Source organism: Lethenteron reissneri, chromosome 28, assembly GCF_015708825.2.
Source record: "Lethenteron reissneri isolate LAM-NWPU_2019-01 chromosome 28, ASM1570882v1, whole genome shotgun sequence".
Classification (NCBI taxonomy): Eukaryota; Metazoa; Chordata; class Hyperoartia; order Petromyzontiformes; family Petromyzontidae; genus Lethenteron; species Lethenteron reissneri.
The window spans coordinates 7,178,366-7,196,158 of NC_083806.1; the positions used below are offsets into that span (position 1 = coordinate 7,178,366).

At 51.2% G+C, this 17,793-nt stretch overlaps 1 protein-coding gene across 6 annotated transcripts in view; it reads right to left on the reverse strand.

Annotated features, from left to right (window-relative positions):
- Window positions 1-4,093: 4,093 nt before the first annotated feature.
- LOC133348891 (AP-1 complex subunit beta-1-like) overlaps window positions 4,094-17,793 on the reverse strand; it is a 73,190-nt gene continuing 59,490 nt past the window's right edge. For all 6 annotated transcript variants that reach the window (XM_061561982.1, XM_061561985.1, XM_061561983.1 and 3 more), the window contains 2 exons: window positions 17,620-17,774; window positions 4,094-6,676 (listed from right to left, as the gene is read on the reverse strand). In XM_061561982.1, coding sequence (XP_061417966.1) covers window positions 6,602-6,676; window positions 17,620-17,774 — 230 coding nt within the window. In that variant the 3' untranslated portion in view covers window positions 4,094-6,601. The remainder of the gene's footprint in view (window positions 6,677-17,619; window positions 17,775-17,793) is intronic.

Genomic DNA, 17,793 nt, shown 5'->3' on the forward strand with positions numbered 1-17,793 from the left:
ACCACGGGGTGACCAGCCCCTCCCCACCCAGCCCCACCCCTCCCACCCCCCACCCAGCCCCACCCTCCCCACCCAGCCCCTCCCCACCCTCCCCTCCCCACCCGACCCCTCCCCACCCAGCCCCTCCCTGCACGACGGACGGTCGGACACAATATCCCCTGTGGGCTGGTGTAACCAGGTGGTTCCTACCAGTAAGAGTTCATGTGATTGTCTCTCAGCTGCGCCTGTCCTCAGGACCACGCGTTACTGCTGCTGCTGCTGTCTCTTCAGTGCTAGTCGCGGCGTGTCTCTCTCTCTCTCCACGCTTTTATTTTTCAGCGACTGTGCCATGCCCTTCGTCACTGTCAATCGTTTACCCGATCCATGCCGTCACAGCGGGTTACGTTCACTGCCTCGTGATGACCTTGATTCGACGCTATGGAATGTTGCTTATGGTTATCGCGTTCTTTTATTTTTTTCAAAAGCCACTCCGACCTGCTCTCTAGTTAATAGTTCCCATCCTCACCCACCTTCAATAATAAATACCCTAGATACACATAATCCCGCATATCAGTGTAAATGTAGTGCGCGTGTGCGCGTGCATAAATAACCACGACACATGCATGAAGATCGCCGTCGAGTAGAATCCTATTTACTTAGGGTGTGATGATGGAAATCCGATTCGGGCACCCACATGGGATTAAACAAAAAATGCGTATAATGTAGTTTTATTGCGGAGAAGAGTAGCGGCCTCTAGCGCCTGGCGGGGTCACGTGAACACATTGCATAATGACGCACGATACTCGCAAAGCTGTCAACCCATCCGCTTTAGCCCGTATGCTTGTCCAGGGAAATTGAGTTTATTCTAGATTTGAAGCTTTCGTGACTGCAAGGATTCATATTCTTAGGTTTTTTCGGTAAAGTCACGTAGGTAAAACATTAACATTAATAAAAGTAAAATAAAATAAAATTGAGTTTTCAAGTCCATCCGGTGTACAGCCGTTTTAATGCGGACACCCCCCCCCCACCCCCCATATTTTTTGTGTCTATTTATTTGTGTTTCTCCCTCTTGTGACGGGACTTTGTAGGATGAACGTTGAGATTTATAAGGGACACGGCTTAACCAGCAAGGTCTGAATTGGCCTGTAATAAGGCAGGGCACTGATAAGGAGTTGCAAGGTTCTTGTTTTACGAAGAGCCTTCACTGTGAACACCAACACTCATCTTGAGGCCCGAACTCCGTGTTCTCTCAAAGCCATCTCTTCCCCTTGTGCGATCATCCCCTTTCATATTTCTCCCCCCCCCCCCCTTTCTCGAAGGTTCGCTCACCCCCCATTTCCATCACCCCATCCTCGTCCTCCAATGGTTGTCAACCGTGACCCCGACAGTCCACCCTCGTCTCCTGCCTTTGACGTGTCCATTTCTCCACCAATCGGTTTGATGCCCTGACCCCAAACAATCCTCTTTGTAGACCAGGGGTGGGGAACCTTTCTTCTGCCAAGAGCCATTTGGATATTTATAACATCATTCGCGGGCCATACAAATTATCAACTTAAAAATTTGCCCATTAAATTTGGTCAAACATTTAATGAACTCACCCCTAATGTGATGGCTGGAACTGCTTCTCTTTGGCGAAGCGTGTGATGTGAGCTGATATTGATGATGTTGCTACTCGCAACAGCTTTGCCAGGTTTGCTCCTCGATTTATTGAATTTCGAGTCCCGCCTGAGATTCCCTTGGCAGGGCCACACCAAATGATTTCGCGGGCCTTATACGGCCCGCGGGCCGGACGTTCCCCACCTCTGTTGTAAAACAAGGAAAGCGGTCTGTTTTGTACACTTACTCTTTAGTTCTTTCGGTAAAGTCACGTAGGTATAAAAAAAAAAAACGGACTCAAAATAAATCAAATCACGACGTTTCGGAAGCAACACAAGCCTCCGTCACCAGGTGGGACAGCCACAGCAAGAAATAATTTGCTAAGGCCAGAGGGGAGGGGGTAGGAGCCAGGGGGGAGAGAAGTAGAGGGCGAGGGGGGGGGGGGGGGAGGAGGGGAGGGCGGGTTGAGTGAGCATCAACCACCTGGTACTCAACACGGCTGGTGCAAACAATGCCGGAGCTGGGAGAGATGCTGGGGGCGGTGGGGGTAGGGGGGGGCTCAGCCACCTGGTAAACGACACCGCCGGTGTGACACAATGCCGGAGTGGTGTACCGAGCGGCTCTGGGGGGGTGGTAGTAGAGTGTTGAAGAGACTGGAGATACGGGTATGAAAGAAACTACAAAGCAACTAAGATTTCACCTGGTTAATAACATCCTTCCAATGATTGCTCAATTTGAATCCATCCTCTCGGTTGAAGTTATGTCTGTATTTATATAATTCTGGATGGCTTCATGAACAAATCAATGATAGTAGCCTGACGGTTTGCAGAGTAACTTGGTCTCGGAAACACATTCCTGCGGAGGGAGCTGGTAGGAACGTTGGGTTGCTCGGTCAATGGTCAGGGTCAACGGCGGCGTGGTGTATTCCCGCAAATATGCCCGACTGAGGGCGGGCACAAGCCAGCGTGAGTAGGTTAAACGTTGAATATAGCCCCACCCTCCTTACCCAGCCCCTCCCCACCCAGCCCAGCCTCCCCACCCAGCCCTTCCCTGCACGACGGACGGACAGAATAATCCCCTGTGGTCTGGTGTAACCAGGAGGTTCCTACCAGTAACAATATCATGAGAGCCCACGGCGTTGTAGCAGTGATCAGCTACGGCGGAAGAACCAGTTCTGCCATGTTTCAAATCCGCCTTGTGCTCGCGAATACGGTCCGATACATGTCGTTTCGTTTCCCCAATGTAACAATCACCACAAATGCAACGGAGCTTGTAGACTTCAGGGTATTGCAAGTCAGGAATTACATCCTTTACGGATGAGATTAGATCACGGATTTTGTGTACTGTACCGAATCGGACCTGGATCTTGCGATTGTTTAAGATTTTGGAAATCTTTTTGGTAACGCCTGCTATGTATGGTAACGTGATGGTTTTAATCGGGGTCTCAAGCAGTGGCGGCTCCTGCAAAATCTCTCAGGGGGGGCAAATGTCTGGATGATTGATAAGGATAAGGTCCACCCATGCAATGGATAAATTAACAGCTTAAGCATGTAAAGGCAACTTCACTTCTTTAATATTAATGAAAAATAAAGTGACTCTTACAATACATCTTGTTTGTTTCTATACTCTATATTAAAAGAAACCACTCAAGTTTATTTTATTAAAGATTCCACTAGGTGGCGATAAATTATATTGTTGGATGAAACGTGCTTACGTATGATGACGTTAGCACGTATGATGACGTAAGCACGTTAGTGCATGCCCTCCCGGAAGCCATAGAGAATGCATTGGAGCGCCCCCGTTAGAAAAAAAAACATCTTTCAATGTAAGTCTATGGGGCCACTCGAGGCGATTCTCAGCCGGAGTGAAATCGCCCAAAAAGAGGCGGTACTCCACAGAACGTGACATGACGCTGATTGGACTATATCCAGAGGCTGACAGTGACGGCTAGCGTGACTGTGGTTGAATGACATTGGTGGTGCGTCGCCCAATCGCCCTAATGAAGAAACCGCCCCTGGTCTCAAGGGGTTGTTTCTCCATGGTTGGAGAAACAGCTTTGCGGATAATGCGGTCCGAATATCCATTCTACTTAAGGGCCTGGTGTACGTGTTCCAATTCACTCGCTAGATGGTGTTGGTTATACCTACGTGACTTTACCGAAAGAACTAAAGAGTATGGATCATTGCAGTCACGAAACTTCAAATTTAGATTTCGGACACTTTTCATTTGCAGGCCACACAATGGTGTTGGAGAGCGAGTGCGTTGGGCGTGTTGTTGTTGTTAATTGTGCTTGTGCCACCACTGCCAACCCAGCAGCAGCATCACCAAATAACGTGATGATGAAAAGGAAAGCTGTTTTTGTGCGTGTTGGACAAATTCTGAAACGCACTAATGTGTAAGATTATCCACTCCCGCGTGGTGGAATTGCACACCGATGCATTGCAATTTACGTGTTTGTAGCCGCCAGGGCGATCATTACGACTCCCGCGCTGAGAGAGACACAACAGAGCCCTGTGGGTAATATTGACACATTTAATATACAGTGATTTAGCATCAAGCTAATTGTACAACAGCATTGATGGCCTACGAGTAACAAATGTTAGTGTAACGGGTAATAGTGCGCTTGTTGTTGTTGTAAGTCATAGTAAGGTGATACAAATATCTTCACGTTTCACCTTTATTAATAGCGCGCGTCTGAAAGCTAACAGCCGCGGAGGAGACGAATCGGCGAGCCATCGTGGATGGAATAGGGAGCGAATTGGATGAGAGAGGTAATTAAGTCATTTTCATTTACACGGGCCAGCCACACACGCACTCACAATCGCTGCATCGGTGGGAATCATGATAAAATATTCTCAACAGATGACAATTGATTTCAGGCAGGACAAAAACAAATTAAAGTGTGTACTCATATAATAACAAACAAAAAAAAGACGTTTCCGTGTCGGAGCACCCACCAAATAGAGAACAGCATCCAACACAACCACGACGCCGGTGTTGACGACGACGATTACGATCATGGGTGGACGGCAACACTGTAGCATGGGGCGTCGTCACCTCCGTGACTTTCCCTCCGCGACATTCCGTACTCTACGTGATATACTGATTGTAATTTCACGAACACGCGCAATCTCCGCGCGTGTGCGCGTACGTTCACAGGCGAGCGGCGCACCTCCGCGTACCGACTGGTTCCGCCAGCCGGCAGCACTGTGGGGTAAATCGAGGTGGTGGAGTTGGGGCTGAGTGAGGCGAGGTGTGTAAAATGTGGGGTGGAGGGCCGAGAGTTGCAAAGCGTGTCGGTGAAGGCGACGTTAGGCGAGGTGGGAGCTCCTCGGGGAGGTGTTCCGCGGTTATACGCAATGCAGCACGCGCTGCAAGAGGGCTCTCGGTGTGCCGAGGTTCGGTGCAGGGGAAACGTGGCGTGGAGCGGTCAGACTGTGGGTGGGTTTGAAGGCGGTAGGGGTGGGCATGCGAGACACGAATGCATGCGGCGGGTTCAAGGTTACGTGCGCAATATGCCGCTTACGGCCGAGACGGTGCTTGATGCGTGAAGGTACAGTGAGGGAGGCGAGGGGGGAGGATATGCGGGAGGGTGTAACTGCGGCTACAGGCTAGGCAAGAGCGACGCTCGATAGGGGAGGTGGGGGGGCACAACGCACGGTGAGACCGGCGAAGGTACGCCAGGGTGCAAAGCGATTGCATTGCGGTTTGTTTGGCTCTACTGCAGTGACGTTAGGTGTGGTGCGGTTAGGCGGGAGAAAAGTGGATTGGCGTGGTGAGATGCAATCGGGCGGTTGCGGCCTGTTGCACAGAAACACCGCACGCGTATCTTTGTTCCCGTTTAACTTGTACACGTAGAGAGGGAGGCCTTGATCCGGCAGTGGAAAGATGGTTGATAATGATGCTGATAAAGAGAACAAATCGTCGGATAATTCCACTTGCATGTTTTTTTTTTATACAACAGACCCCTCCAGTTAGGGGTTGCGACGCAGGTACGCGAGAAGCCTCCAGCGGGGGGGGGGGGGGGGGGACAAAGGTCACCGGAAAAGGGGTCCAGTTGTGAGACCAAGCCAGGTCCCCGCCTGAGCGATCAACCACCTTGGTGGCACGTGACTGAAAATCGCTCGCACGTGGACGTCTCCGCAACAAATTGCGAGCTGTCGCGCAGACCGCTTGCTGCTCACGGTTGACGACCAGAATTGACTTTGAGCCATCGATCCGCTCGCCGATTTGTAGCGACGGGCCGCCGCTTCAAACTGGACATCTGTGAAAAGGAGCTTCAGAGCTCACTGGATTCCTCCAAGTTAAGATTCCGATTCGAATTTCCTCAGTTGCGCAACCGCTCGCTCAGACGCGGACAGAGAGTGGCGGCGGCGGCCGAGGCGGCAACATAGGCCACAGCGGCACCAGATGTTGCACGACATTTGCCAGAGAGATTTAGCTGCGCGATCGCCAAGGTGTGGACCCGGCCCCGGAAAGGCAGGCATGGTGGTGGGGGGGGGGGCAAGGAGCAAGAGCAAGCATGCGTGAGGGAGAGGAGCGACTGGGTCCAGCATTCCACACGTACACACACACATATACACACCGTTCACGGCCCTGACGGGAGCACAACATTTCCAAAGTGCTTCACATTTATAACCGAAAACACCAAAGTTTACTTTACAGGAGCTTAACGTCACAGGGGCAGGGGGCGGGCGGAGTGTGCTGCAGGAGCCCCCCTACCCTCACGGCGGCGCCCTCGCTCGTCCCTATCCCCCCCCCCCACCGTGCTCCGTATGGAGAAGCGTGGAGGGGGGGGGGCATGGGGTGGGTGCTGACGAGCTGCGGGCAGCGCCCCCCTCTGTGTTGCGTGCGAGGGGAGGGGGGGCGAGACACGACGACGCTGAAGCGCTGGAATGGTGAACGAGGTGGGGAGAGTCTTTGGGGGGGGGGGGGGTAGAGGAGGTTGTGGAGTTTGCGGGGGTGGAGGAGGGCAGGACGACAACGACGACTGGCCAGGGTTGCACGGTCACGATGCGCTCGAGACTCAGCTCTTGAGCACCGTGTCGTAGGCCTGGCTGATGTACTGAGACACTTCGGGTGCCCTGCACTTCAACGAGAGCTGCGCACCGCACGTGGGCACGAGGGAGAGCAGAGTTGGGGGGGGGGGGGACAAGAAAACAATCAATCGATCGTGATCAATAACAACGTCGGCAAACAACGATGGTCGCCGTCATTTGTTTACCCAGTAAAGCATCGCCCGAGTCTGATGATTCTTTTTACAGGAGGGAACTGCACTGGGATGTTTGGCCAATTCCATCAAAATGCACGTTTGGCACGGGGGAGAAAACTGGAACTCTGTGTGTGAAGGGCGGGGGGTGGGGGGTAACAGCACTCAAGAGCTCCACACAGGTATACTTTACAACAGGGGTGGGGAACGTCCGGCCCACGGGCCGTATAAGGCCCACACAATCATTTGGTGTGGCCCTGCCAAGGGAATCGTAGGCGGGACTCGAAATTCAATAAATCTAGGCGCAAACCTGGAAAAGCAGCTGCGAGTAGCAACATCATAAATACCAGCTAACATCACGCGCCTCGCCAATGAGAAGCAGTTCCAGCCATCGCATTAGGGGCGGGTTAATTAAATGTTTGACCAAATATAACGGGCTAATTTTTAAGTTGATAATTTTGCATGGCCCGCAAATTAGTTTATAAATATCCAAATGGCCCTTGGCAGAGGAAAGGTTCCCCACCCCCTGCTTTAGAGAGTCCCCCCGCTGCAATACGGCCGTCTACCGACTACCTCGCACCGCCCGGTATTCCCAGGCAGTCCTCGCATCAAAGCAATAAGCCAGGCTCAACTCGGCTGAGCTTCCGAGATCTGAGGATATTGTGGTGCACTCGGAGGTGATGATTTGGTTGCAGGCAATTTGTTCGGTTCAGTCGTTGCCTTCATTTAATCAGAAAGGCCCTTTTAAAAAATCATCCCTCGTGTGAGAAAAACTGCCTGGGAATGAGGGGCGCCGCTGTGGCACAAGAGTGCCGCGGACACTACAAACACAAGCGCAGGCAAACTACGCAACGAGGAGGAGACGTGGTAACCCGTGGGTCCACGCTTCGGTGAAAACGCCGACTGAGGTTTGGTCTGTAAGCAGAACGAGAATCTTTATCCTGGAGAAATCCGGTGATCTACGAAGCTCTCTTTCACAGATGTCCAGTAACAAGCGATGGACTCGAATTATTATTTTCTCTTTATTTTTGTATGCATTTAAATAAATCAACACTTGGCTTATTTACGAGTGTGAAAATGTTTTTTTTTTTACGATTTAGAAACAATCGCCGCTAGGCTTCATGCCCTGTGGTGCATTGACTTACAGTGCTGGGTCTGGCTGCTGAAGAACACACGAACCTCCCGCGTCATCGCCTAATCGCTAAACGGTCAACGCAAGACCTTCCCGAGCAATGCCCACATTACCTGTAATATCAATATGAATGAACGGGGGAGTTACTGTGAGATTATAATTAGTTTGGGTTTTCATAAACTTGATCCACCAGGGTGGTGCACGCTGGGCTGCACGCTGCACTGCACGCTAGCCGACGAACAAAACCTCGCGGTGGCTCACTGACACTGAGCGCTCACCATGTGGGAGTTTCTCTCCCCCTGATAAGCCCTCCCCCCTCCCCCCTCCCCCCCAAAACCACACCCCACCCCCACAGCCCACCGAGCCCCCGACTGCCCACAATGCAGGTGCCTTGTGGATGCACGCGAGGCGCTGAGCTTTTGTGAACACCCGATGAAGAAGGTCGATGAAATTTCCAGCGCAATGTTGGACGAAATTGCCAAAACACCGCTCGCTTTTCAACGTTTCCGGTTCGCCGAAAAAACATAAATCAACTGGCGAATTTTTGCCCGTGATGTGACAACTCAATTTGATCACCTGTGTCGGGTGGTGGAGGGTTTATAGTAAAAAAAATGTTTTTACATTATGCACGACACAGCGTTCTGACCCCAAAGTAACGAATTGGCAATCAGACGCGCGTGCATCCTGTACGTGTCCCTCTGGGCGTGGTGTGGAGCGGCAAAGGGCTGGTGGCGTTCTGGCAATGCTCACCGTGCCAATCTGCAAGTCACATTTTCGTTACCACTGTAATTGGCTTGCGTGAGCTGGGGAAGAAGATTTTTTGTGACACCGATGGCGTTCGCAGCCTTCGGGCGTCTCAAACGCAATCCCGGCAAACGTTTTACGTTGCGCCAAAGTGTTCCGCGTGTACATTGCACGCTTGTGTTTTGCCTATAATTGTTACGCGGGTACACAGTTACGCAGGTTTGAATTGGTATATAAACTGTGCGTCTATGCACGCTCGTGATTATATATAATTACAGGCTCGTGTTTGTATATAGCGTAGATGGAAATAGGCATATGTCTATAACTCCGAGGACGTGTGTATCTTGCGTTTGTAGCGGGGTGTGCTAAGTGCAGTGGTTTGCGTTGCGCTAGACTACGATCCCGGCGAGCAGAGTTCGATTCTCGCTCATGGTCAACATCGATGGTGAATATCTGAACTCATCCTGAGCCTCCCCAGAGTACGACTCGAGCCTTAAACGAGTACTTGGTGCGACGTGGAAACATCAGCACTGGGGAGACAAAGGCGACCGGGCGTGGTGTTGACCAACCACCCCCTCGAGTATACAGTGGCGGCCGTAATCAGGTACTCACAAACAGCACTTGCCCCTCAAGTCTGTTACGGCTATATGGGAAATCGTTGTCTCTTTGCGTGTACAAAACTGCAAGCTTGCAGTTATATACAACTGCACGTTTGCGTTTGTATAAAACTCATTGTGTGCACATCTGCGCGTGCTTGTGTTTACGCGTACACGTGTTGCGCGTTTACACACACGCGTGTTGCGTGTTTACGCGAGTTTGCGTGTAATTGCGTCGGGTGGAATTTTGCGTTGGGGCGCGCGAGCAGTCAAAGCGCGGCAACACCGCCGCCACCAAATGCACGGAATTACAAAACGCCACTTTTGCCACTCATCTCGCGCTGGCGACGCAGGCACCCGCAGACGTTCCCGGGCGGCGCAAGAGGAAGTGAATTCGTTTCTCTTAGTTATTCACGACAACATTAACCGTTCGCATTATTACAACGGCAATAAGTATCCCCCCCCCCCCATCCCTTCTCCGGTCACCGCAGCAGTGCATTCTGTATCCGGCTGCTAAAATTGGCAGCAGCGATTAGGAGCGCAGCAGGAGGGTGCGTGCGGCGAGTGGAAGTTGGGGGAGCGAGCCAGAGCGATGGTGGTGGTGGTGGTGGGGGGGGGAAACCGCGCGCGCTACGTGAAACGCCGCCCGTGCCGTGAATGCTAAGGTCTCCTCGGCGCTGGCGGTGGCTGCGGCGGTGATGGGGGGCAGGGAGGACAAACGCGAGCGGCGAGCGTGCGGAGGCTTTGTAATGCGGTTAGCGCCGCCATTTATACACAACCGTCCCGGGCGGTTGCGAGACCGATTCTCTCACCATCAGCTGACCGACCCGAACGGCCGACTGACGCAACAACAGCAGCAGTAGCAGCAGGCACGACCTCTGCAGTCTATATTATTTCCCCCCTCTCTTTTGTGTGCTATTGAAGCCATTGAATTACACATCGTTTTATTTATTTATTCCGTTTTTAATTATTGAGCCACACTATATCCGGAGAGTGGGAGTAGGTGGAAAGGTGAAAATTTGGACGATCCGAGTGGGTTTTATTGTGTGGTTGTCGATGCGATGACCCTGCCATGAAACGACAATGCCACATTGTACGGCACTGCAAAGGCGGGCAATCCATGACATTAGTCACCGCACGGAAAAAAAGAGATAGATATACATTATGGAATTAATTCTGCCATTAAAAACATTAAATTACACAGCACTTATCCCATAACATGGAAGGCATCGCGAACGACTTCACATTGTTTTTGAGTGGGGGGGGGGGGGATTAAATCACGTTTGTTATATTAAAACTGTCATCGGGCGAGTCACATTCACAGCATTAGTCTAGCCTTCATTGTTGACGCATTATTCAGAGTGCCGTGGAGGCTACTTTTTCAAATGCATAATTAGTTACGGCTCTTTGCACGCGAGCATTTTTCTGTTGTAACCAACGACTTGTGCTATTTACATTCGTTGAGCGAGAGACATGCAGCAGCGGCTGGGGCAATGCACCTCCACCAGACCCGGTGACCCAGGCTCGATCCCAGTCCGCAGCTGATGTCTGCCGATTGAGTCGCTCTTGGAAAAAAAGGCCTCTCTCAACTCAATGGGCTTTACTCATTGGAGAAATAAAACTGCTGATTCTGGTAACGCGTGCGGCCAAGTGGCATCTGAGCCGGTCTCCTGGCCTACCCTCTTGCGCCAACCCGCACAAAGTCGGCGTGGTGAAGTATGGTCAAATCAAGCCCCATGACTGCTGACGGATTCATCCGGTAATGGGTTGGTGGTGGGTTGGTAAAGACGTCAATTTTCACTTTCATTAGCATCAAGAATGTTTTTTTGGTTTTTTAATGGACCGTCTGACAAAATATTGATGAACCAGTGCAAGCAACGGGGGTGTTTTTACAATTAAAAACGAAAAAAATATTCCCACAAATCTTCCGGGCGCTCTGCTAGCATCTCCTCGGTAAACGATGCGAACGTTCAACCCTGGGCCTCCCCCACTCTCCGCTGCAAACAGCAACTGAGTCGAATCGATTGGCTCTCTCCAAGCTAATTAGTAACCGGAGGATGTACCAACACAGAAGGTCACGCACCTCAAACCAAGAGAAATGATCAGTGAGAAAGTGACCCCCCCCCCCCCACCTTTAATCTCTTGATGTATTCCACCTCCAAACCCACCCCCTCCCCCAACCACTCCGCCCTCAATTTCTTAATTAATTTCCCAATCTCTTTGTGGTGTGGAGTTTGCCAGGGCATTTGAAGGATGGGCATTCACAGATCTCAGGTCCCTTCACTAGGCAAATGTTGAAAAGAAACGAGAAATAAGTATAACCCGTAAAAACAAAGTTTTTCACTATAAATCCTTTATATGCGTGGCGGCTAGAGTGCTCTCGTCCTCTGGCTTGAGATGGCTGCCACCTATGGGTCAGATGATTGTGCCAGTATTAAGCAATTGGTAATTAAATATTTAATTTGTTTTGCCCTAAACAGGGTAAAATTTTGGAAAAAAATTTTCACGAACATTAATTGTCTCGCACAACGAGTCTGTGTGCAAAATGTCAGCTCGATTGGATCACGGGAAGTGGGTTAAAAAACGACCGAAAGATTTGCACGGTCGTAAGCAAGCAAGCAAGCACGCAAGCACGCAAGCAAGCAAGCAAGCAAACTTAATATAAAGGATTTAAAAAACGTGCGGCCGCTACCAGACAAATCACAACGTGCAGCAGAGGCAGCGACGGGGGTTACGGCTGCACGGGACGTTGGGAGAGCACAACGAGTCATCCCGACCGACAGAGTCTATAGGCTTAAGAGCCAGGGGTCACTACCACACCAAGTGTCCCCAGAGGACCGGCTGGCTCCAGGTCCCCACTGCCCAACATGGCTCGCCATGCCCCCCCCCCCCCCCCGCCTCCACCCCTCTCCCTTAACCCAATACCAAAAATTAAAACAATGAAAAAAACCCCCACGCGCAGATTCCGTAACGCTTTCCAACACGCACTTTTTCTCGAACGGTAGCGCAGAAGTGGCTGTCAGGGCAAAAGGGCGTTGCCAATATTTTTCAAAACGTCCTTTTACAGCGCCGGTTTTGTAGCCTCTACATATTCGGCAAAACTTTGGTCAATTTGTCCCAGTTTTCAAGCGGGCAAATCACCAACAGCAACGCAACTTTACCAGTTCGTTCACATTGGGAACATCCTTACGAGAGCTATCGTGCACACCCGTTACGGGCGAGCGGACAACAGATCCACAGAGCTAATGCATTAAAGGCTAGAATCTCAGCTGAAAAGCGTTAGAAACACAAACCAGCCCTCGCTACACCCCCCCCCCTACCCCACGTGACAGTATCGCATTATATCGATGCTCACGTGCTCGCGTGCCATTTCGTGACAAGTGAGAAGTAACGCTTGATAGACAGAGGACGTCAGATTTTACGCAAGTCCACGGACAACGCTCCGTTCTTTTTTGTTAGTGGACTGGCGAGGGCACTCGCCGGTCGTTCCGCCTGTGTGTTTGCGTGCGTGAACATCTGTAGCCAGACGCGCTGAACACTTTAAGTGGAATTCACCGCGTTGTTGTAATTTAAAGCCATTAGGCGGTTGTCATCTCCAGCTGGCACATCGGTTCAGCCGGATCAGGAGTGAGCAGCTCTCAAATGGAAGGCTGCTAGGGTCAAATCCTGGTTTGGGGTTCACGCAGCTCATCAACCTCCCGGGGTAGATAAAATAAGTACCATTTTGCAGGAAAGTCAACAATGGTTGTCCCCACCGTAGGAATAGGCGATTTACGACACTAGCTAAAGATTGTAAACAGAAGATGATCGCTGCTGGCTTCCCTGGATCATGAGGTGGAAACTCCACGTTCATGCTGGCAGGAGAATGTCACTCTGTAGTATGATCAATGTCGACTTGCCACGTTGGAGATCATTTTTACGTTGATGATGATGATGACGATGATGGGTTGTGTTGACCGCTGAAAGGGATTATGAACGTGTGATCCTTCTGTCCCTGCAACCGCACGACCCCACTGACGTTCGGCTGTGAAACCATCTGGCTCTGCTCAAGGTGATAGTTAAACATAACAACTGCTCTGCTTGATCCAGCAATGGATAGATCATGGCTGCGGATGATGAAACCGCTATGTAAAGAGCAGGAACCCATGGTAACTGAAAATTAATTGCCCCCCCCCAAGCTGCCCGCCCCCCCCCCAAAGATACGTTGCAATTGTGCTCTTGGCACGATGAGACGAAGCAATATTCGGTCAGAGCTCTCGCTGAGAGCAGTGCACCACCATGGGAAAGAGAATGAATCTCAGAATGTGACATCATGAAACTCGTGTTGAAGTCACTTCATTTAGGCCCGTTTTCCACACGTCATTCAAAATTATACGTGTGTGTATTTTTCAATTCTCAAGGCGAGAATGAGCCAAATTACGCGAAACACTGCATTTAACTTGATGGGGTTTCTTGCGCGCAATAATCAGTAACCGGGCAGAATCCATCAACTCAATACACTTGAGAACACAATTTAATCACAGACGGCTGAAAGCCAGATTAGAACCCAGAATCTCGGCTGTGGCAGCCAGCTCAGTTCTCCCGACGTATTACCCTGCTGGGTTTCCTGGCCCACCTCTGCCTGAAGTTTATTGCTTTAATGGTCCACCCTTTTGTCAGTGTACTGCCGGTTAAGCGGCTCGATACGCCGCGTGGGGTCATTGGACCATACTTCACCACGGTTGGTCAGTGCGGGTTAGCGTAAGCGTGGGGGAGCGCATTGACAGTCGGACGGGGCAGGATTTACGTAACATGAGTCAATTATTTGACTTTGTTCCCTCGGCTGTTTATGTCCCCGCAGCAAATACCACTTGCAATATTGACCCCCCACCCACCCTTCCACGCGAGAAATCACAACACTTGGGAAAAGCAAAGCGACCTACGCTGTTGAGCAATAAGAGGCCTGCTGGGAATAAAATAATAGCGGTATAGAGCAAAACAGTTTTTAATTGCACAAGCGGAATGAGTCGTTGCCAAGCACAAGCAAATAAAAAGCACAGCACGCTCTAAGAAAATGCCAAACAAGAAGCCAAACCTCCAGATCCTGGATGGAAAAGCAGGATGATGGCATGCACGACACAAAAGGCAAGTAGGTTAGCGGAGCAACGAACGGCATTAACAGACAATAACAATTTTCACGCGCGCATGCACACACGGACAGCGATTTCCTTGGTTAGCTGCAACTGCACGCGCGCAGACACACAGGCAGGTGCGCACATGTACACACGTACGCATGCACGAGCGCGCGCACGCACACACAATGATACGTGCGCGCGCACACAATGATACGTGCGCGCGCACACAATGATACGTGCGCGCGCACACACAATAATACGTGCACTCACATGGTTAGGCATGGATGTGTGTGCACGTGGGCAGATGCGCATGCATATTTCCGGAAATGCAGCCAGGTATGCTAGGTTATCAATCGGATGATGGCACCCAATGTAGCCCACACAGCGCTATTAGCGAGCGCCTATTATAGGGCCAGCTGAGCACACGAGGGGGTGGTGTGTCCAGGACAACCAAATGGCTCCCAGGTGCTGGTCTTGACACCGCACTAGGTAACTAATTTCAGACCGAGTCAAGCCCCCAGGTGGTGGTACCAGCTAGGCAGACTGTCTTCAGATGCCGATTATCGATGATTCGCATGTCCGGTAGAAGCATAACGATTTAACCACCTGGCGGTTTGAGGAATTGTCGTGATTAGACCATCGATTGTTTTGTTCCAAACGCTGTTGTGAAAGCAGCGGCCACTCGTGGCTGCAGCGGTTAAGTCATCCCATTGCATACAATATTTATGGATTGAAAAAGATAAATTTACGAAATGGGGCTCGATCCATATTTTAAAAGCTTAAGAATCAATATCAATTATGAAGGGATGCATCGTCACACCCCCCCTCTGCTAACTACGCACAAACAAATTGGGTGTTATGAGGCGAGACGTGCAAACCAGTTCATAGCGCAACACGCTAAACAGCTACACAACCGCTCCCCACTCTCACACAGACAAAGACCCCCCATATAGCCTTAACAGACTGTTGGGGCAAGTGCTGCTAACGAGCACCTATGAAGGCCGACATGGCACACGGGGAGAGGTGGCCAACACCTCGCACGACCGCCTTTGTCTCCCCAGTGGCGATGTTTACACATCATACCAGGCACTCATTTGAGGCCGAGTCGACCTCGAGGAGGCCCAGGACTGGTTCAGATAATCGTCACTGGTGTTGGCTGTGAGCGGGAAACCCGGCTCGCGGGTTCGTTTCGCAGTGCACTAACCGCTGCACTACCGCTCCCCACTTTCGCAAAACACACACACACACACGTCCACACAAACACACATACAAACTTGCATGCACACACGCACACAAACAGGCGCGGGCACACACATGACAAAAAGTAAAGAGAGACCAAGCGTAAACGGAGCGGTTGCGGGCGGGACTCCGCTGAACCTCCGCGGCACAAAATTCAAAGCAGCAGCAGCAGCTCCCTCACACCCGGAGACAGAATCACGATGCAGGGGCCGCCACGCAGCAGATCACTAATCGATGAGGTGACGAGGCCAGAGCGAGAGACGCACGCACGCATGCACGTACGGCAGACGCTCTCTCCTCCAGCCACCCCCTGACGGAGCTCCTGGAGCGTAGAGCTATCTGTTCGACTATCGGGGACAACATTGGGCTGCCGGGTGGCCGTGGGATGTAGTGTATAATAAGAGCAGCAGTGGTTGGCCGCGGCTCTCTGCTTATCATGATTCTGAGAGAGTCAATTCCCTATTGAGTGTCGTGCGTGCGTGTGTGTGGAAACGGGTTATCCCTGCAGAAAACCCACGTTTTGAAAGGATGCCCAGGTATTCCCAACACCATAGGGCATTGCGCAATTTAAGCGATACATAGCTTATGCCATGCCTTTATAAGCCAATACCTGAGCTTGATAGCTTAGCTCAAGGCAATACCTAAGCTGAAGGAAAAGTAAATAGGGAATAGCCAAGCATAAGGAAATGCCTATATAGGGAAAACCCAGTATAGGCAATACTTTACCCTAAACATTACCTATATCGCAATACCATAATTCATGCCAAAATCAAATAAGGAATACTTTGACGTGCCTATATTGGGCAATTACTGTACTTTTAGACTGCCAAAGGGCCTTTGTTTATTTAAATAAAGACGTAGGCCACCAAGGAAAGAGCAGTAACCGCCTCAAATTACTCTGCTAGGTCACCATTCGGTCTTGGCAATTACCGTAATTATCAAGATGGAACACGACGTGCGGCGCGGCAAATTCCTACAAATATTTTATTCACGGCAATTACATAGTACGCGCGCCGCAGTCCGCATTACTTAGGTGTGTGTGCGCGCGACACCTCGGGATGCGCAAGCAGAAAAAGCTCTCTCTGGGCACCAGAGTAATTGTGAACGTTAGCGGTTATTTCCTCCGAGATTCCGCGGCAGATAGCTCTGCGTCGCCGGCGCGCTAATCCTGGCGACGGGCGCCAAAGCACACAGTGCCGCCCGCACGCGTGGCACTCTATTCGTGCATTGCCTGCGCTTCTATTCCCCCCCCCCCCCCCCCCCATACTTCACGGACTTTCACTGCCCACAAAGTAACCCCTGCAGCAGCACATTGTTATGTCTAGTGGTCGCCCATTCAAGCACTATCCCAGGCTCAGCCCTGCTCAGATTCCAAAAGCCAATGAGGTCGGGTGCATCCTGGGCACTTTTGTTCCCAGCGGCTGTCACTGTACACCTGTGCATGAGGACACCTGTCGCTGTACAGGTGTTCTTATCCAGATAGCAACCAACGCACACGCCTCCTCCTGCACGTCCCAGCGATTAGCAAATCACAGGCGTCCCCTTCTGTGGACATGCGCGCGTTCATCTGCGCCTGTCCGAATGAAAGTCCACGTAGGAAGGGAGCTTCGAGTGGCAGGCGTGCGAGTGTGCGAGTGTGCGTGCGTGCGTAAGCATGAGTCAACAAATTGTTTTTTTTACCGGGTAAGGCCCACCGAGCTATACAGCTCTTTTTGAGAAGCGACCTGGCCACAAATGATCGCTCAACGAAGTGGCTTATCGTGTGAAAATTTATAGCAGCCAAATACTCTTAAACGTATGTTTCTAAACGTGGAGGGAAAACAGCGGAGGAAGGAACTGGAGAAATATCCACGCGACCACAGGGAGAACATGCAAACTCAAAACATACCACGGGCATCAGGGTCGCAATCGAACCCACGGCCTTGCGAGGTAGATAACATCTCGCCACCGTGGAAAAAAAACATCGCAATGACACAGGTCCATCTGTGACCGAGCGAGACCGTGCCGTACCGTGTAGTTGGGGTTGCCGGGCTGTATGCGCAGCTCTGCGAGCACCCAGATGCCGTTGGTGAGCTTCAGCGACTGGTACAGCATGTCCTGGCCCTCTACATTCCTCTTGGCGATGGTGAACACGTTGTTGTTCTGCAGCTTGCTGGATACCGAGTCTATGGGGGAAAGGAGACA